Source organism: Mustelus asterias, unplaced genomic scaffold, assembly GCF_964213995.1.
Source record: "Mustelus asterias unplaced genomic scaffold, sMusAst1.hap1.1 HAP1_SCAFFOLD_1668, whole genome shotgun sequence".
NCBI classification, from domain to species: Eukaryota; Metazoa; Chordata; class Chondrichthyes; order Carcharhiniformes; family Triakidae; genus Mustelus; species Mustelus asterias.
In genome coordinates this window covers 20,871-42,188 of record NW_027591613.1, presented here as the reverse complement: position 1 = coordinate 42,188, position 21,318 = coordinate 20,871, and the positions used below count along the sequence as shown (strand labels likewise).

Below are 21,318 nucleotides of genomic sequence, written 5' to 3'. Positions count from 1 at the left end.
GAGGGTCAGCGCTGAGGGAGTGCCGCACTGTCAGAGGGTCAGCGCTGAGGGAGTGCCGCACTGTCAGAGGGTCAGTGCAGGGGGAGTGCCGCACTGTCAGAGGGTCAGTGCTGGGGGAGTGCCGCACTGTCAGAGGGTCAGCGCTGAGGGAGTGCCGCACTGTCAGAGGGTCAGTGCTGGAGGAGTGCCGCACTGTCAGAGGGTCAGTGCTGGGGGAGTGCCACACTGTCAGAGGGTCAGTACTGAGGGAGTGCCGCACTGTCAGAGGGTCAGTGCTGAGGGAGTGCCGCACTGTTAGAGGGTCAGTGCTGAGGGAGTGCTGCACTGTCAGGGGGTCGCTGCTGAGGGAGTGCCGCACTGTCAGAGGGTCAGTACTGAGGGAGTGCCACTCTGTCAGAGGGTCTACTGAGGGAGTGCCGCACTTGTCAGAGGGTCAGTAGTGAGGGAGTGCCGCACTGTCAGAGGGTCAGTGCTGAGGGAGTGCCGCACTGTCAGAGGGTCAGTGCTGAGGGAGTGCCGCACTGTCAGAGGGTCAGTGCTGAGGGAGTGCCGCACTGTCAGAGGGTCAGTGCTGAGGGAACGCCGCACTGTCTAGAGGGTCAGTGCTGAGGGAGTGCCGCACTGTCAGAGGGTTAGTGCTGAGGGAGTGCCGCACTGTCAGAGGGTCAGTGCTGAGGGAGTGCCGCACTGTCAGAGGGTCAGTGCTGAGGGAGTGCCGCACTGTCAGAGGGTCAGTGCTGAGGGAGTGCCGCACTGTCAGAGGGTCAGTGCTGAGGGAATGCCGCACTGTCATAGGGTCAGTGCTGAGGGAGTGCCGCACTGTCAGAGGGTCAGTGCTGAGGGAGTGCCGCACTGTCAGAGGGTCAGTGCTGAGGGAGTGCCGCACTGTCAGAGGGTCAGTGCTGAGGGAGTGTCGCACGGTCAGAGGGTCAGCGCTGAGGGAGCGCCGCACTGTCAGAGGGTCAGCGCTGAGGGAGCGCCGCACTGTCAGAGGGTCAGTACTGAGGGGGTGCCGCACTGTCAGAGGGTCAGTGCTGAGGGAGTGCCGCATTGTCAGAGATGCTCTGTTTCTGATGAGATACTAAACTGCCCTCTCGGGTGGGCACTATTTGTCTGATGTTCAGAGGAGTAGCGAGGGGTATCCCTCTGCTGTCCTGGGCAATATTTCACCTCAGCCAAAGGAACCCAAACGCAGCAGCTCTTCTGGTCATCATCACATTGATTGTGGGATCTTGCTCTGCACAATTCCTCTCACATTACAACAATTATTATTTTGCTGTGAGGCACTATTGAACGTTGTGAAAGTTGCTGCAGAATTGTTAGTTCTTGTTGATCAGAGACATGAGCTGATGGATTGAGATAATATAAAATCCTCCATCCATATTTTATCAGCAGGACAGCAGGGGAACGCTCTGTTTCTCTGTCAGATCAGCAGAGTTCCACATTCCCAGTAACGACTCTGGAACAGTTGTCACTGTTTAATACACAGACACAGGGTTACATTTCTATCTTTGCTGCCTTAGTACGTGTCAGAAAATATTGGGTCTGTTATTCCCCGAGTAAAATTGAAGGAGAGAGAACCATTCTTGTGGAGTCGTGAAGTTTCTCTCCAAGAAATCTTTTCTTTGAAAGCAAATAGCCTTAGTATCCTGCCTTGGGACGGCACGGTGGCACAGTGCTGAGCGCTGCTGCCTCACAGCGCCAGGGACCCGGGTTCAATCCCAGCGACACGCTGGCCCAGTGCTGAGCACTGCTGCCTCACAGCGCCAGGGATCCCGGGTTCAATCCCAGCGGCACGGTGGCCCAGTGCTGAGCACTGCTGCCTTACAGTGCCAGGGACCCGGGTTCAATCCCAGCGGCACAGTGCTGAGCGCTGCTGCCTCACAGCGCCAGGGACCCGGGTTCAATCCCAGCGACACGCTGGCCCAGTGCTGAGCGCTGCTGCCTCACAGCGCCAGGGACCCGGGTTCAATCCCAGCGACACGCTGGCCCAGTGCTGAGCACTGCTGCCTCACAGCGCCAGGATCCCGGGTTCAATCCCAGCGGCACGGTGGCCCAGTGCTGAGCACTGCTGCCTTACAGTGCCAGGGACCCGGGTTCAATCCCAGCGGCACAGTGCTGAGCACTGCTGCCTCACAGCGCCAGGGACCCGGGTTCAATCCCAGCGACACGCTGGCCCAGTGCTGAGCACTGCTGCCTCACAGCGCCAGGATCCCGGGTTCAATCCCAGTGGCACGGTGGCCCAGTGCTGAGCACTGCTGCCTTACAGTGCCAGGATCCCGGGTTCAATCCCAGCGGCACGGTGGCCCAGTGCTGAGCACTGCTGCCTTACAGTGCCAGGGACCCGGGTTCAATCCCAGCGGCACGGTGGCCCAGTGCTGAGCACTGCTGCCTTACAGTGCCAGGATCCCGGGTTCAATCCCAGCGGCACAGTGCTGAGCACTGCTGCCTCACAGCGCCAGGATCCCGGGTTCAATCCCAGCGGCACGGTGGCCCAGTGCTGAGCACTGCTGCCTCACAGCGCCAGGATCCCGGGTTCAATCCCAACGGCACGGTGGCCCAGTGCTGAGCACTGCTGCCTCACAGCGCCAGGGACCCGGGTTCAATCCCAGCGGCACAGTGGCCCAGTGCTGAGCACTGCTGCCTTACAGTGCCAGGGACCCGGGTTCAATCCCAGCGGCACAGTGCTGAGCACTGCTGCCTCACAGCGCCAGGGACCCGGGTTCAATCCCAGCGGCACGGTGGCACAGTGGGTTAGCGCTGCTGCCTCACAGCGCCAGGAACCTGGGTTTGATTCCCGGCCTTGGGTCACCGTCTGTGTGGAGTCTGCACGTTCTCCCCGTGTCTGTGTGGGTTTCCTCCGGGTGCTCCGGTTTCCTCCCACACTCCAAAGATGTGCGGGTTAGGCGGATTGGCCGTGCTAAATTGCCCCTTAGTGTCCCGAGATGTGTAGGTTAAGTGGATTGGCCGTGCTAAATTATCCGTTAGTGTCCAAAGATGTGCAGGTTAGGGGGATTGGCCATGCTAAATTGCCCCTTTGTGTCCAAAGATGTGCAGGTTAGGGGGATTGGCTGTGCTAAATTGCCCCTTTGTGTCCAAAGATGTGCAGGTTAGGGGGATTGGCTGTGCTAAATTGCCCCTTAGTGTCCTGGGATGTGTAGGTTAGAGGAATTAGCCATGGTAAATTGCCCTTTAGTATCAAGGGGATTAGCAGGGTTACTATGTGCAGTTATGAGAGTAGGGCCTGGGTGGGATTGTGGTCGGTGCAGACTCGATGGGCCGAATGGCCTCCTCTGGCTGCCAGCCCCTGGTTGTTAACTCTGGTCTCCAATGGGCTGAAGATTGGAGACCAGGCAACTGAAGGGAAGGGTCTCCCCCCCCCCCCCCCCACCTCCTCCCCGGCGAACGGTGAGGGAGTGACGCGTCCACTCAGCGATGACTAGGAGTGACTTTCCCGACCTACCTGTCTCGCATGGCTATATTCCTCAGGTCTGTAATCAGCGGCATTGTCTTCTTGAACTGCTGAACCTTGTTCTTTGATGCAGTGATGATTTCCCAGTTCTTATCCTGCCGGGGGATAACACAAGCACCACGATTAGCTATCTTTTCTCTCGGAATGGCGATACCTCTCTGGGGCTGGCGTCCTTCGTTTGCAGCCCTCCTGTCATTACACCCGCGGTGTAAACTCTTGCTGGAACGGGGCTTCCGGACTCAGTGAGTATTATGACTGAGAAATGAGCTGCTGCTGAGAGCCAGGACTGGAGAGGTTTCACTGCTGTGGCTGGGTTGGCCGAAGGGCCATCCCATTGCGCGAGGCTCGCGGGTACCTCCGTGCTCGCTGGCCTCAGGAGGGTGTGTGAGTGCGTGTGTGTGTGTGAGTGTGTGTAGGTCTGTAGGTCTGTGAGGGATGGCTGGAGCGAGTGCTGGTGACATCAGGGTGCCCTCGCGGTACTCTGACTGGACCAGCGAATGCTCTGGAGACTGTAATGACTTCAATCAGGCCATTGAGGTTGGCCTATTGGAATATGACCCTGATTACGGGGCCAATTGATGGGCCAATCAGGGAGTCTTTTCCTTGTATTTAACTGGGAGTGTCAGTTCCTCTGGCACTCCCAAGGATAGACTGCTGACTGAGAGCACTCTGTGGACTACTGTCGGAATTGGAAATTAATTTAGATTTTTGATTTGATTTATTATTGTCACATGTACTGGGACACAGTGAAAAGTATTGTTTCTTGCGCACTGTACAGACAAAGCATACCATTCATAGAGTACATAGATTTGATTTATTCCTGTTCAAAGGGATTTTGGTTGGAATCCCACCATGGCAGACGGTGGAATTTGAATTCAATAAAAAATATCTGGAATTAAGAATCCACTGATGGCCCATTGTCGATTGTCGGAAAAACCCATCTGGTTCCCTTTAGGGAAGGAAATCTGCCGTCCTTACCTGGTCTGGCCTACATGTGACTCCAGAGCCACAGCAATGGGGTTGACTCTCAACTGCCCTCCAAGGGCAGCGAGGGGTGGGCAGTAAATGCTGGGCCAGCCCAGTGACGCCCATGAATGGATTTTTAAAAATTCACAACAATTTTACAACAGGCTGTGTGGAATGGTGTTTTCACTGGGAATAGGAGTCGGTGTGTGCAAAGCACTGGGCCTGGGAAGATTCAGAATTGGTTTTTTTCATTCCAAGATGTGCAGGTTAAGTGGATTGGCCATGCTAAATTATCCCTTAGTGTCCAAAGATGTGTAGGTTAGGTGGATTGGCCATGCTAAATTGTCCCTTAGTGTCCAAAGATGTGCGGGTTAGGTGGATTGGCCATGTGAAATGTGCGGTGTTACAGGAATAGGGTGGGGGACGAGGTCCTGGGTATGATACTCTGTCAGAGTTGGTGCAGTCTCAATGGGCTGAATGGCCTCATCCTCACCCTGGGGATTCTCTGATTCCAAGAATAAACTCAGCGGAGCTGGCTTTGCGTGTGGTGAAAATTGTCAGCCCTCTCTCCCGTGCTGACTTTGCTTTATATTTAACTGGAAGCAGCTTGGTGACTGGATTATCAGCACGATCCCCGTCAGAGACTGGATTATCAGCACGATCCCCGTCAGAGACTGGATTATCAGCATGATCCCTGTCAGAGACTGGATTATCAGCACGATCCCTATCAGAGTGGCGGTGGGAGATGTGGCGTTCCATACCTTGAGGACTTGACTCAGCTTGTTGAGTTTTCTGAAGTAGCCCATGGCGGTGTTCTCCATGACATTGGTCTGTAAGGAGCTGAACATTTCTCCCTTCCACTCCACCCAGGAATCCTCCCATTGCTTGGTAACCTCCCACGCCTGCTGCAGGAAGTCAAGATCCTAGAGACCAAAGCAAAGTTCAAAAGGTGTCCATGAGCTGCGAGCGACACATGGAGAAGATTAACTGAGACCTTTCCTGTGGCAGGAGGGTCAGTAACCAGAGCGACACAGATCTGAGACAAATGACCGAATCTCTCACAATTCTCACAGCGCGAAAGGAGCCTCTTTAGCCGATCGTGTCACTCCAAAGGAGCAATTCACTTAGTGCCATTCTCCCGGCTTCTCCCCATAATCCTGCAACACAGCCCTTCACGGATAACAAGAGCAGACAAATTGCAGAGCGATGGGGAAAGAGTAGAGGGGATTGGGACTAATTGGAAAGCTCTTTCACAGGTACAATGGACACAGGCGCAACAGACACAGGCGCACCGCACACAGGCGCCAACGGATACAGGCATCAACGGACACAGGCGCAACGCACACAGGCGCAACGGACACAGGTGCCAATGGATAAAGGCGCAACGCACACAGGTGCAAGGGACACAGGCACAACGCACACAGGCACAACACATACAGGCGCAACGCACAGAGGTGCAACACGCACAGGCGCAACGCACACAGGCGCAACGCACACAGACATAATGCACACAGGCGCAACGCATGCAGACACACAGGCGCAACACACACAGGCGCAACGCACACAGGCGCAACGCACACAGGCGCAACGCACACAGGCGCAACGCACACAGGCGCAACGCACACAGGCGCAACGCACACAGGCGCAACGCACACAGGCGCAACGCACACAGGCAAAACGGACACAGGCAAAATGGACACAGGCGCAACAGACAGAGGCGCAACGCACACAGGCAAAACGCACACAGGCACAACGCACACAGGCAAAACGGACACAGGCAAAACGGACACAGGCAAAACGGACACAGGCGCAACGCACACAGGCGCAACGCACACAGGCGCAACGCACACAGGCGCAACGCACACAGGCGCAACGCACACAGGCGCAACAGACAGAGGTGCAACGCACACAGGCAAAATGGACACAGGCACAACGCACACAGGCGCAACAGACAGAGGCGCAACGCACACAGGCAAAATGGACAGAGGCACAACGCACACAGGCGCAACGCACACAGGCGCCAACGCACACAGGCGCCAACGCACACAGGCGCCAACGCACACAGGCGCCAACGCACACAGGCGCAACGCACACAAGCACAACGCACACAGGCGCAATGCACACAGGCGCAACGCACACAGGCACCAACGCACACAGGCACAACGGACACAGGCGCAACGCACACAGGCGCCAACGCACACAGGCGCCAACGCACACAGGCGCAACGCACACAAGCACAACGCACACAGGCGCAATGCACACAGGCGCAACGCACACAGGCACCAACGCACACAGGCACAACGGACACAGGCGCAACGCACACAGGCACCAACGCACACAGGCGCAACGGATACAGGCGCAACGCACACAGGTGCAACGCACACAGGCGCAACGCACACAGGCACCAACGCACACAGGCGCAACGGATACAGGCGCAACGCACACAGGTGCAATGCACACAGGCGCAACGCACACAGGCACAATGCACACAGGCAAAACGGACACAGGCGCAACGCACACAGGCGCAACAGACAGAGGCGCAACGCACACAGGCAAAATGGACACAGGCACAACGCACACAGGCGCCAATGCACACAGGCGCCAACGCACACAGGCGCCAACGCACACAGGCACCAATGGACACAGGCAAAACGCACACAGGCGCAACGCACACAAGCACAACGGACACAGGCGCAACGCACACAGGCGCAACGCACACAGGCACCAACGGACACAGGCGCAACGCACACAGGCACCAACGCACACAGGCACCAACGCACACAGGCACAACGGACACAGGCGCAACGCACACAGGCGCAACGCACACAGGCGCAACGCACACAGGCGCAACGCACACAGGCGCCAACGGACACAGGCGCCAATGGACACAGGCGCAACGCACACAGGCGCAACGCACACATGCGCAACGCACACAGGCGCAACGCACACAGGCGCAATGGACACAAGCGCAACGGACACAGGCGCAACGGACACAGGCGCAACGGACACAGGCGCAACGCACACAGGCGCAACGCACACAGGCGCAACGCACACAGGCGCAACGGATGCAAGTGCCAATGGACACAGGCGCCAACAGACACAGGCGCCAACAGACATAGGCGCAACGTACACAGGCGCCAACGGACACAGGCACCAACGTACACAGGCGCAACGCACACAGGCGCAACGCACACAGGCGCAACACACACAGGCGCAACGCACACAGGCGCAACGCACACAGGCGCATCGCACACAGGCGCAATGCACACGGGCGCAACGCACGCAGGCACAGTGGACACAGGCACAACGCACACAGGCGCAACGCACACAGGCGCAAAGGACACAGGCGCAAAGGACACAGGCGCAAAGGACACAGGCGCAAAGGACACAGGCACAATGCACACAGGTACAGTGGACACAGGCACAATGCACAAAGGCAGAGTGGACACAGGCGCAATGGACACAGGGATAATGGACACAGGTACAGTGTACACAGGCGCAACGGACACAGGTACAATGGACAAGTTACAGTGGACACGGGCACAATGGACACAGGGACAACGCGCACAGGGACAATGGACACAGGGACAACACGCACAGGGACAATGGACACAGGGACAACGGACACAGTTACAATGGACACAGGCACAATGCACACAGTGACACCAGGTTGTGTTCTGTATTGCTCCTTTACCCTCTCCAGATTCTGCAGCTCCTTCGACAAGGGCTGGTCAATCTTGAAGACATTGAGGCCGCTGCGAATACCTTCTTCCTCTTGCTTCAGGAGGTTGAGGTTATTTCGTAGTTCACTGATCGAGGCCAGAGCAGTGTCCGTGCTCACTGAACTGCTGAAGGGCCCTGTAAGGCAGCAAAATAGGAAACTTGAAGGGGCGTCCTGGGTCACGCCAGCAATGCAGCTGTGGGCGCAGTAGCTCTTAGCCCACCCACCAGCAACGTTTGTGGAATAAATGTCAGTGAGGAAAGAAACCAAACAGACTCTGAATCCCTCCCCGTAAATCTTGTAACAAACCAGTCCTTTTCCTGCCCCCTTACTGAACACTCTCAATCGGACTCTTTATGAACTGTCCCAGTTATTGCTGGTTGCTCTCTCCTAATCCTGTGTTTAAGTACATTGGCACAATCTGGCTGTAAATCCCAGGTTTCTGGATATAAAACAAATCTTTAAACTGTACAAAAAGCTGAAACAAGAGATATTCGTTGGAGGCCAATCACCCATTCACTGTCAGTAAGGTATAAAGTAATTCCCACACCAAGGCGGACGCCAATAGTTCAATGTTTTAGCTTCTCAGTCATGGCTGAATGGGTAGCGCTGACAGCGGAGTTATGAGAAACAAGTACACGCTCACTTCAAATACTTGATTCAGACTGACATTCCCACTACAGTACTGACACAGCACTGCTCTGTCGGAGGCTCCGGTCTCGGGTGGCTGTCTGTGTGGAGTTTGCACGTTCTCCCCGTGTCTACATGGGTTACCTCCAGCTGTTACAATTTGCTCCACAGTCCAAAGATGTGCAGGTTAAGGTGGATTGGCCGTGCTAAATTGCCTCTTAGTGTCCAAAGATGTGTAGGTTAGGGGGATTGGCCATGCTAAATTGCCTCTTAGTGTCCAAAGATGTGCGGGTTAGGTGGATTGGCCATTCTAAATTGCCCCTTAGTGTCCAAAGATGTGCGGGTTAGGTGGATTAGCCATTCTAAATTGCCCCTTAGTGTCCAAAGATGTGCGGGTTAGGTGGATTGGCCATTCTAAATTGCCTCTTAGTGTCCAAAGATGTGCGGGTTAGGTGGATTGGCCGTGCTAAATTGCCTCTTAGTGTCCAAAGATGTGCGGGTTAGGTGGATTGGCCATTCTAAATTGCCTCTTAGTGTCCAAAGATGTGCGGGTTAGGTGGATTGGCCGTGCTAAATTGCCTCTTAGTGTCCAAAGATGTGCGGGTTAGGTGGATTGGCCATTCTAAATTGCCCCTTAGTGTCCAAAGATGTGCGGGTTAGGTGGATTAGCCATTCTAAATTGCCCCTTAGTGTTCAAAGATGTGCGGGTTAGGTGGATTGGCCATTCTAAATTGCCTCTTAGTGTCCAAAGATGTGCGGGTTAGGTGGATTGGCCGTGCTAAATTGCCTCTTAGTGTCCAAAGATGTGCGGGTTAGGTGGATTGGCCATTCTAAATTGCCTCTTAGTGTCCAAAGATGTGCGGGTTAGGTGGATTGGCCGTGCTAAATTGCCTCTTAGTGTCCAAAGATGTGCGGGTTAGGTGGATTGGCCATTCTAAATTGCCCCTTAGTGTCCAAAGATGTGCGGGTTAGGTGGATTAGCCATGCTAAATTGCCCCTTAGTGTCCAAACATGAGCAGGTTAGGGGGATTGGCCATGCTAAATTGCCCCTTAATGTCCAAAGATGTGCAAGTTAGGAGGATTGGCCATGCTAAATTGCCCCTTAGTGTCCAAAGATGTGTAAATTAGATGGATTGGCCATGCTAAATTGCCCCTTAGTGTCCAAAGATGTGTAAATTAGATGGATTGGCCATGCTAAATTGCCCCTTAGTGTCCAAAGATGTGTCGGTTAGGTGGATTGGCCGTGCTAAATTGCCCCTTAGTGTCCAAAGATGTGCAGGTTAGGGGGATTGGCCATGCTAAATTGCCCCTTAGTGTCCAAAGATGTGTAAATTAGATGGATTGGCCATGCTAAATTGCCCCTTAGTGTCCAAAGATGTGTAAATTAGATGGATTGGCCATGCTAAATTGCCCCTTAGTGTCCAAAGATGTGTCGGTTAGGTGGATTGGCCGTGCTAAATTGCCCCTTAGTGTCCAAAGATGTGCCGGTTAGGGGGATTGGCCGTGCTAAATTGCCCCTTAGTGTCCCAAACCGAGACTCTATCTGTCCTCTCAGGTGGGTGCACATTAATCCCACAGGACACGAATATGAAGAAGTGTCCTGCGCAATATTAATCCCACAAAAAAAATCACCAAGAACATGGATGATCTGGTCATTATCACATTAGTGTGTGTGAGATCTTGCCGTGCGTGCCTACGTTGCATTTACATTCTGCTGTGTTTGCCTACATGGCATTTCTAAAGTACCTCAGCGGCTGTGAGGTAATTTGGAATGCCGAGAGAGCTTCAAAGGTGCTATAGAAATGCAAGATCTCTCTTGAACTGTGCTGGGTGAATACTGTGGGAAAGGTCGGTCTCACTCTTCACCTTTCATGTTAAATTCTTCAATGGCGCTATGGGTCTTCTTCTGCAGTTCTTCCGCAGAGTGGATGAGGCCACTCCTGAATTTCTCCTTCTGCTTCTTCAGCATGGCTTCGCTCTCCACGACGGCCTGCTGGTAGTTCAGCCACTCGCCATTCAGCGATTCCAATCTCTGCTGGACCTGCCAGAGAGAAATGAGAGAGATAGAGAGAGGTGGGGGGGGGTGGGGGGGTGGGGGGGGGGGGGGGGGGGGGGGGGGGGATAGAAAAGGGTAAAAGAGCGCGGCAAGCGCAAGTCTCCTCCCAATGCGGGCCGCACACTTACGCTCTCTTCGATTTGGAACTCGTACTTCTCCAGGATGTTGAACTGTTCGTGGATGGGGGAGATGCGCGCCTCTGTCTTTGGCAGCTCGTTCTGAAGGTGCTCGAGGAGCTGGATCCCACTGGTCAGCTCTTCCAGGTTCACCGGAATATGGCTGACTCTAAATGGATGGCACAGAGACAGAGCAAGGGCAGAGCAAGTTAGGAGACTGCAAACTGAAGGGTCTGGTCACACTGGAGGGCACACAGAGGAGGCGATGGCTTGGTGGCATTATCGCTTAGTGTTCTGGGGGGACCCCGGGTTCGAATCCCCGCCACGACAGACGGTGGAATTTGAATTCAATAAAAAATATCTGGAATTAAGAATCTACTGATGACCCATTGTCGGAAAAACCCATCTGGTTCCTTTAGGGAAGGAAATCTGCCGTCCTTACCCCGGTCTGGCCTACACGTGACTCCAGAGCCACAGCCAATGGGGGTGACTCTGAAATGGCATAGCAAGCCACTCGGTTCAAGGGCAACTAGGGATGGGCAATAAATGCCGGCCAGCCAGCGACGCCCACATCCCATGAATGAACTTTTAAAAATTAAAAAAGAAATTTCCAAGAACATGGCCAGAAATGGAGAGTTCTGAGGAAGGATTGGATAGTCTGGGCTCTTTCTCTTTGTCTTCTCGCTGACTGCCTTTAACAACTTGGGAGAGTGTGGTGTTTGGAAAAGGCTTTGAAGCAAAGATATTTCCAGAGATCACCGTCTGCTTGCTGCTATCCATCTTTGCATCAGCTCTTGTCCATCGAGTCTGTGTAAAATTACGAGGGGCTGAGATAGAGAGGAGAGGGAGCACCTATTTCCATCAGCAGAGGTCAATAATCAGGGGACGTGGATTTAAAGTAATTGGTCAAAGGATTTCTATAGTTCAGGCCAAACATTGTGTGATTTCGAGAAGAAACTAGATCTGGCTCTTGGGGCTAAAGGGATCGAAGGATATGGGGGGTAAGGGGGAAATCAGGATATTGAATTCGATGAATGGCGGAGCAGGCTTGAAGGACCGAATGGCCTACTCCTGCTTCTAGTTTCTATGTTTCGATGATTAGAAAGGGGTTGGGGGAGTAATTTTTTCACCCAGAAAATGATGGAGTTCTGGAACACACTGTCTGATGGTAACCCTCATGGCATTTTTCAAGCGCTTTGGGACATGTACTCAAGGTGCTGTGACCTACAGAGCTACATACTGAGAACTGGAAGGAGGATTTCGCTCGTTTGGCTGGCCTGCATACACTTGGCCTGTTATATCGTAAATCTTTCTGTGTTTCTGTAATTGTCCTCTCTCACTGACAGGGACAGCGATGTAAGTAACAGTGTTTCAGTGACCTGCTTTGGTCAATACTGGACCAAAGTTTGCATAGTAGTTTGCATAGGGTTTTGGGGTCGGACAGAGAGAGGACACGTCCCCTTTTCTTCATGCTCGGCCTCATTTCTTTCAGCTCACGTCCAATCCTTGTTGCCCCCTGTGATGCCTTGCCCTTATCTTGTGGCTTGTTGTCACCTTCTCCACCTGTGGCAACACAGGTGGAGAAGGTGGTGAAGAAGGCATATGGTATGCTTGCCTTTATAGGACGGGGTATAGAGTATAAAAGCTGGAGTCTGATGATGCAGTTGTATAGAACGCTGGTTAGGCCACATTTGGAATACTGCATCCAGTTCTGGTCGCCGCACTACCAGAAGGACGTGGAGGCTTTAGAGAGAGTGCAGAGGAGGTTTACCAGGATGTTGCCTGGTATGGAGGGTCTTAGCTATGAGGAGAGATTGGGTAAACTGGGGTTGTTCTCCCTGGAAAGACGGAGAATGAGGGGAGATCTAATAGAGGTGTACAAGATTATGAAGGGGATAGGGTGAACAGTGGGAAGCTTTTTCCCAGGTCGGAGGTGACGATCACGAGGGGTCACGGGCTCAAGGTGAGAGGGGCGAAGTATAACTCAGATATCAGAGGGATGTTTTTTACACAGAGGGTGGTGGGGGCCTGGAATGCGCTGCCAAGTAGGGTGGTGGAGGCAGGCACGCTGACATCGTTTAAGACTTACCTGGATAGTCACATGAGCAGTCTGGGAATGGAGGGATACAAACGATTGGTCTAGTTGGACCAAGGAGCGGCACAGGCTTGGAGGGCCGAAGGGCCCGTTTCCCGTGCTGTACTGTTCTTTGTTCTTGTTTCATGGGCCTTTTCCTTGTTTTTATATTATTCCTACTCCTGTTAGTTTTTTGTTGTGTGGGGTAGTGGATGGGGATTGTATTTGTGTGGGAGGGGGGGGGGGGGGGTGGGGAACAGGGTGTTGGTCGGCCCCCCTGGAGGAAGGGGGCAGTGGGTGAGTGGCTTCTGCCGTATTTTAGGTGGTTGGGGAGAACTGGTTGTTGAAGTGGTGTGTGTTCGGGGGAGGGTTAGGGAGAGGGTCTTTCTTAAATAATTTTTTTTCCCGACCATCACAGAATCAAATGACTGATAATGAAGCAATGGAACAAAGAGAAAGAGAAAGAGAGAGAGAGAGGAGAGGGGATTTCACCCAAGGTCAGTATTTATCAGAATCATAGAATCTCTACAGTGCAGAAGGAGGCCATTCGGCCCATCGAGCCTGCATCGACAACAACCTCACCCAGGCCCTATCCTCTTAACCGCACTTATTTACCCCAACTAGTCCCCCTGACACTAAGGGGCAATTTAGCACGGCCAATCCATCTAACCTACACATCTTTCAGACTGTGTGAGGAAACCGGAGCACCCGGAGGAAACCCACGCAGACACGGGGAGAACGTGCAGATTCCACACAGTCGCCGGAATTGAACCCGGATCCCTGGCACTGTGAGGCAGCAATGCTAACCACTGTGCCACCGTGCCGCCCAGGCTAGGCTATCAGAAATAAAAGCAGGTGACCTTGTCATTGTCCCACTACAGTTTATGGGAGCTTGCTGTGCATAAATTGGCGACTGAATTTCCTACATTGAAACAGTGACCATTCCTCAAAAGTACTTCCATTGGCTTTGGGGCACTCTGAGAAGGGAAGGCGCGAGAGAAATTCAAGTCTCCCATTTGGAATTGAGCCATGGAGAGAGTGAGAGCCATCACAAGAGCAGGGAACTATCTTTAAAAGGAGTGAACCTCCCCGTCCATTCACTGACTTACTGAAGGTGGTGGGAAAGAGGGAACGACCAGGTTTTCAGCCTGGGGAAATGGAATCAAAGAACAGTACAGCACAGGAACAGGCCCTTCGGCCCTCCAAGCCTGCGCTGGTCATGGTGCCTGAACTAAAACCGTATGCGCTTACGGAGTCCGTTACCTTCCATTCCCATCCTATTCATGTATTCGTCTAGTTGCCCCTAAATGCCGCTATCGTACCTGCTCCCACCTCCTCCCCGGGCAGCGCGTTCCGGACATTCACCACCCTCTGTGTAAAAAACTTACCTCGCACATCTCCTCTAAACTTTTCCCCACGCACCTTAAACCCATGTCCCCGAGTACTTGACTCTTCTACCCTGGGAAAGAGCATCTGACTATCCACTCAGTCCACGCCCCTCCTAATCCTGTAGAGCTCTATCACAAGCCAGGCTCGAGTGGAATGTGTACCCACTTGGTGCGGTTCTCTTCCAGGAACTGACAGAAGTCCAGCAGCATGTGGCCTGCCATCTCGCTCAGCAGGGTGGTGAACTTGTTTTGCCACTCGTTGCAATGTTGCACCAGGGAGAATTTCAGCGGCGAGCAGTCGAGGAGCACCAGCTGAATCTGAACGACGGTCTCCTCCTTCTGGACGTTGTTGGCCACCTCGGTGTAACTGCAGAGGAGGAGCAAGGTTCGAGTGAGGAGGTGACAACAGCACCAGTGGACGGCAGCAGCGACTGATTTTATTTTCACTTGTCAACCACAGAATCATAAAATCCCGACAGTACAGGAGGCCACTCAGCCCATCGAGCCTGCACCGACAACAAGCCCATCCAGGTCCTATCTCTGTAACCCCACGTATTTACCCCGCTAATTCCCCTAAGGGACAATTTAGCACGGCCAATCCCTCTAACCTGCATATTTTTTGACTGTGGGGGGAAGTCGGAGCACCCGGAGGAAACCCACGCAGACACAGGGAGGATGTACAAACTCCACACAAGCAGTCACCCAAGGCTGGAGTCGAACACACGTCCCTGGTGCTGTGAGGCAGCAGTGCGAAGCACTGTGCCGCCGCGCCACCTTGATTTATAGTGAAGTTCCAGTCTCAGGAGCTGGGAAGAGGATAGCCAGAAGGGCAAGAGGAAGACTGTGTCTCCACTGGAGCTCTTCACTCCCAATCCCCATTTACACTCGGCCTTTCCATATGATTCATCACTTTCCTATTACGGAGATAATGTTCGCCGTTGTATCAACAGGTAAAGCATTCCAACATTTGAAAACCCTTTGAGTGAAAAAATTCTTCTAATTGTCCATTTTGTTCCTCCAGTGTGATCTAAACAAAGTGTAGAGGGGGAAAGCTATGCGCAGCGCTCCAAGGGAGGGGGTGTAAACAAAATATATGGGGATTAGATTGTGCACAGCACTCCACGTGTTGTAGGGTGGCACAGTGGACCTTATTGTCCCAAGACTTGGGAGGGGACTCAGGGTTTCTCTATCCAATTCCTACCCAGTGACCCAGGCTGCTTGTGTTTGGGAGTTGGGTGAGGAAAGGACGGCACCTTATGGACTGATGATGACAGTGTGTAGCTTCAGGTATGAGGAAGGCCAATGTGACCAACAGGAAGGATGGATCGGTGTCCGGGTAAGAAACCTCCGCAAGAGGCACAAGGGGCTTAATAAACTGGAGAGGGAAAAAAACTGATTGGAAACAGGGGTTCAAAGTGTGCAGAGGACGCTGAAAGTCTGCAAAGGGATATAGATAGTCTAAGTGAGTGGGCGAGGGTCTGGCAGATGGAGTACAATGTTGGTAAATGTGAGGTCATCCATTTTGGTAGGAATAACAGCAAAATGGACTATTATTTGAATGGTAAAAAATTGCAGCATGCTGCTGTGCAGAGGGACCTGGGTGTCCTTGTGCAGGAATCTCAAGGAGTTGGTTTGCAGGTGCAGCAGGTAATTAAGAAGGCAAATGGAATTTTGTCCTTCATTGCTAGAGGGATGGAGTTTAAAAACAGCGAGGTTATGTTGCAGCTGTATAAGGTGCTGGTGAGGCCACACCTGGAGTACTGTGTACAGTTTTGGTCTCCTTACTTGAGAAAGGATATACTGGCACTGGAGGGGGTGCAGAGGAGATTCACTAGGTTGATTCCAGAGTTGAAAGGGTTGGCTTATGAGGAGAGACTGAGTAGACTGGGGCTATACTGATTGGAATTCAGAAGAATGAGGAGAGATCTTATAGAAACATATAAGATTATGAAGGGAATAGATAAGATAGAAGCAGGGAAGTTGTTTCCACTGGCGGGTGAAACTCGAACTCGGGGGCATAGCCTCAAAATAAGGGGAAGCAGATTTAGGACTGAGTTGAGGAGGAACTTCTTCACACAAAGGGTTGTGAATCTGTGGAATTCCCTGCCCAGTGAAGCAGTTGAGGCTACCTCATTGAATGTTTTTAAGGCAAGGATAGATAGATTTTTGAACAGTAAAGGAATTAAGGGTTATGGTGAGCGGGCGGGTAAGTGGAGCTGAGTCCACAAAAAGATCAGCCATGATCTTATTGAATGGCGGAGCAGGCTCGAGGGGCCAGATGGCCCACTCCTGCTCCTAGTTCTTATGTTCTTATGTTCAATCCCCCCGCCCCCCCACCCCAGGATTTCAAAGCCGGCCCAATATCTCTCACCGGGCAATGTCTGCATCGAAGGAAGACACAGCTGGATTGAGGCGCTGGTAGCGGCGGATGAAGGAATCTTTGTTGATCTCCCAGATCTCGCGGTAGGTGTCCCAGGTTTTCAAATAGTTCTGCAGGTTGGCAGCATTGGTCGCCATGCCACTGTTGATCATGCCTTGGATCTTCTTAATCTCCTCATCATTCTCTGCAGGAAGAAAAGGTGCTGCAATAATCACAGCTGCATTGATATAGCACCTTTAACGTGGTAAAACCTCCCAATGCGCTTCGCAAGAATGGACCGAGACAAACAAGCACAGTATCAGGACAGGAGGACAAAAGCTTGGTAAGATTTTAAAGAGCATTTTTGAGGCAGTTTTAGGGAGGAAGTTTCAGAGTTTAGGGTCCAGGCAGCTGAAGGCTCGGCCGCCAATGGTGGAGTGTTTAAAATGAGGAATGTGCAAGATAGCAGAATTGGAGAAATGCAGAGACTCAGAGGCTTCTCGAGCTGGAGGAAATGGCAGAGACCGGGGCAGGGGGAGGCCACAGAGGGATTTGAAAACAACTATGAGAATTTTTTGTTTTAAATCAAGGCATCAAGGGGACATGAGAAGACTTTGGCGGATAGGGTTAAAGAGAATCCTAAGGCGTTCTATAGGTATGTCAAGAACAGAAGGTTGGTTAGGGCAAGTTTAGGGCCAGTTATAGATGGCAGAGGGAAGTTATGTGTGGAACCGGAGGAGATTGGTGAAGCATTGAACCAATATTTCTCTTCGGTGTTCACGCAAGGGGACATGAATATAGCTGAGGAGGACACTGGGTTGCAGGGGAGTAGAATAGACAGTATTACAGTTGATAAGGAGGATGTGCAGGATATTCTGGAGGGTCTGAAAATAGATAAATCCCCTGGTCCGGATGGGATTTATCCAAGGATTCTCTGGGAGGCAAGAGAAGTGATTGCAGAGCCTCTGGCTCTGATCTTCAGGTCGTCGTTGGCCTCTGGTATAGTACCAGAAGATTGGAGGTTAGCGAATGTTGTCCCATTGTTTAAGAAGGGGAACAGAGACTTCCCCGGGAATTATAGACCGGTGAGTCTCACTTCTGTTGTCGGCAAGATGTTGGAAAAAATTATAAGGGATAGGATTTATAGTTATTTGGAGAGTAATGAATTGATAGGTGATAGTCAGCATGGTTTTGTGGCAGGTAGGTCGTGCCTTACTAACCTTATTGAGTTTTTTGAGAAAGTGACCAAGGAGGTGGATGGGGGCAAGGCAGTGGACGTGGTATATATGGATTTTAGTAAGGCGTTTGATAAGGTTCACCATGGTAGGCTTCTGCAGAAAATGCAGATGTATGGGATTGGGGGTGATCTAGGAAATTGGATCAGGAATTGGCTAGCGGATAGGAAACAGAGGGTGGTGGTTGATAGTAAATATTCATCATGGAGTGCGGTTACAAGTGGTGTACCTCAGGGATCTGTTTTGGGGCCACTGCTGTTTGTAATATTTATTAATGATCTGGATGAGGGTATAGTTGGGTGGATTAGCAAATTTGCTGATGACACCAAAGTCGGTGGTGTGGTAGACAGTGAGGAAGGGTGTCGTAGTTTGCAGGAAGACTTAGACAGGTTGCAAAGTTGGGCCGAGAGGTGGCGGATGGAGTTTAATGCGGAGAAGTGTGAGGTAATTCACTTTGGTAGGAATAACAGATGTGTTGAGTATAGGGCTAACGGGAGGACTTTGAATAGTGTGGAGGAGCAGAGGGATCTAGGTGTATGTGTGCATAGATCCCTGAAAGTTGGGAATCAAGTAGATAAGGTTGTTAAGAAGGCATATGGTGTCTTGGCGTTTATTGGTAGGGGGATTGAATTTAGGAGTCGTAGCGTTATGTTGCAACTGTACACAACTCTGGTGCGGCCGCACTTGGAGTACTGTGTGCAGTTCTGGTCCCCACATTACAGGAAGGATGTGGAGGCTTTGGAGAGGGTGCAGAGGAGGTTTACCAGGATGTTGCCTGGTATGGAGGGGAGATCCTATGAGGAGAGGCTGAGGGATTTGGGATTGTTTTCGCTGGAAAGGCGGCGGCTAAGAGGGGATCTTATTGAAACATATAAGATGATTAGAGGTTTAGATAGGGTGGATAGTGATAGCCTTTTTCCTCTGATGGAGAGATCCAGCACGAGGGGGCATGGCTTTAAATTGAGGGGGGGTAGTTATAGAACCGATGTCAGGGGTAGGTTCTTTACCCAGAGGGTGGTGAGGGATTGGAATGCCCTGCCAGCATCAGTTGTAAATGCGCCTAGTTTGGGGGCGTTTAAGAGATCCGTAGATAGGTTCATGGACGAAAAGAAATTGGTTTAGGTTGGAGGGTCACAGTTTTTTTTTTGTTTTTTTTTTTAACTGGTCGGTGCAACATCGTGGGCCGAAGGGCCTGTTCTGCGCTGTAATGTTCTATGTTCTATGTTCTATCTCCAGACTGGGAGACGACAGAGGATAGATTTGAAGGGGACGATGGAGCAAGCATTTCTATTTTGATACAGTAAGAAGTCTCACTACACCAGGTTAAAGTCCAACAGGTTTATCTGGAATCACGAGCTTTCGGAGCGCCGCAGGTTCACTCACCTGATGAAGGAGCAGCGCTCCGAAAGCTCGTGATACCAAATAAACCTGTTGGACTTTAACCTGGTGCGGAGAGACTTCTTACTGTGCCCACCCCAGTCCAACGCCGGCATCTCCACATCATGGCTACCATTTTGACACAGGCAGCCCAAAGGTGCTCCACCTGCTGGGTGAAATCTCATATAGCCTATTCCCATGCAGGGGATTGTACTGCGTGTGCGTGAGTGTGCCTGTGCGGTGTGTGTGGACATGTGAACCTGTGTGTGTGTGTGTGTACCCAGGTGTGTGTGTGTGTGTGTGTGTGTGTGTGTGTGTGCATGTGCCTGTGTGTGCGTGTGCTTGTGTGTGAACGTAGTAGTGTTTGTGAGCGAGTCCCTGTGTGCATGTGCGTGTGAGCATGTGCGTATGTGTGTGACTGTACGTGCATGTGCGCGCACATGCCTGTGTATGCATGCCTGTGTTTGTGTGTGTGTGTGCCTGTGTCTCTGCCCCTTACTGTCCAAAGATGTGTAGGTTAGGTGAATTGGCCATGCTAAATTGGGATAATGATGCAGCTATATAAGACCCTCGTCAGACCCCACCTGGAGTACTGTGCTCAGTTCTGGTCGCCTCATTACAGGAAGGATGTGGAAAAGATTGAAAGGGTGCAGAGGAGATTTACAAGGATGTTGCCTGGATTGAGTGGCATGCCTTATGAGGATAGGTTGATGGAGCTCAGTCTTCTCTCCTTGGAGAGACGTAGGATGAGAGGAGACCTAATAGAGGTATATAAGATGTTGAGAGGCATAGATCGGGTGGAAATGGCTGCTACGAGAGGACACAGGTTTAGGGTGCTGGGGGGTAGGTACAGGGGAGATGTTAGGGGTAAGTTTTTCACACAGAGGGTGGTGGGCGAGTGGAATCGGCTGCCGTCAGTGGTGGTGAAGGCGAACTCAATGGGGTCTTTTAAGAGACTCCTGGATGAGTACATGGAGCGTAATAGGATGGAGGGTTATAGGTAGGTCTAGAAGGTAGGGATGTGTTCGGCACAACTTGTGGGCCGAAGGGCCTGTTTGTGCTGTAGTTTTTCTATGTTCTATGTTCTAAATTGCCCCTTAGTGTCCAAAGATGTACAGGTTAAGTGGATTGGCCATGCTAAATTGCCCCTTAGTGTCCAAAGATGTGTGGGTTAGGGGGATTGGCCATGGGAAATTGCCCCTTAGTGTCCAAAGTTGTACAGGTTAAGTGGATTAGCCATGCTAAATTGCCCCTTAGTGTCAGGGGGATGACAAGGGGTTAAGGGGACAGGGCCTGGATGGGATTGTGGTCGGTGCAGACTCGATGGGCCGAATGGCCTCCTTCTATGCTATTAAGAAAAAAGATATGTTGCAGAGTGGCGTTTCATGGTCTGACGTTTTGTGATGTAGTAACCTGATGAACACTCACCTGATGAAGGAGCAGCGCTCCGAAAGCTCGTGATTCCAAATAAACCGGTGTTGTAAAACTTCTTACTGTGCTTACCCCAGTCCAACGCCGGCATCTCCACATCGTGGTTTTGTGATGTGATACCTTTGAGATAGGTGTCACTCAGGAGCCACGCTACCTGCTCGGATTTTAACGTGGGGCCGCGCAGTTGCCGCTTACCGATGTTTTGGTGGACAGGAATGAGGATTGACTTCCTCCTGGTCAGTAGCTCTGGGATCCGCTTGAAGATGGAGAGGGTGTTCTTAATCTGAAAGCTGATGCTGTTGACAACGTTTGCGAGCCGAGAGAGAGTTGGGGAGAATTCCACCTGGGGGGAGGGAGGGGCAGGTCAGCAGAGGATTAGCAGCTGCCCCGACAACACAAACCCACGACGGAACGGGGAGGCCATTCAGCCCCTTCAGCACGTTCCACATTCGATCAGCTCGTGCTGGACCAGCGCGTCAACTCTGCCTTGATC

General features: G+C 52.1%; 1 protein-coding gene across 1 annotated transcript in view; it reads right to left on the bottom strand.

Annotated features, from left to right (window-relative positions):
- LOC144488568 (dynein axonemal heavy chain 2-like) overlaps window positions 1-21,318 on the bottom strand; it is a gene marked incomplete at both ends in the record, with an annotated part of 74,204 nt that overhangs the window by 37,080 nt on the left and 15,806 nt on the right. Inside the window, 8 exons of the mRNA XM_078206629.1 lie at window positions 3,464-3,567; window positions 5,200-5,361; window positions 8,133-8,296; window positions 10,656-10,830; window positions 10,974-11,130; window positions 14,590-14,790; window positions 16,795-16,987; window positions 21,021-21,168. Of these exons, the coding sequence (XP_078062755.1) occupies window positions 3,464-3,567; window positions 5,200-5,361; window positions 8,133-8,296; window positions 10,656-10,830; window positions 10,974-11,130; window positions 14,590-14,790; window positions 16,795-16,987; window positions 21,021-21,168 (1,304 nt within the window). The remainder of the gene's footprint in view (window positions 1-3,463; window positions 3,568-5,199; window positions 5,362-8,132; window positions 8,297-10,655; window positions 10,831-10,973; window positions 11,131-14,589; window positions 14,791-16,794; window positions 16,988-21,020; window positions 21,169-21,318) is intronic.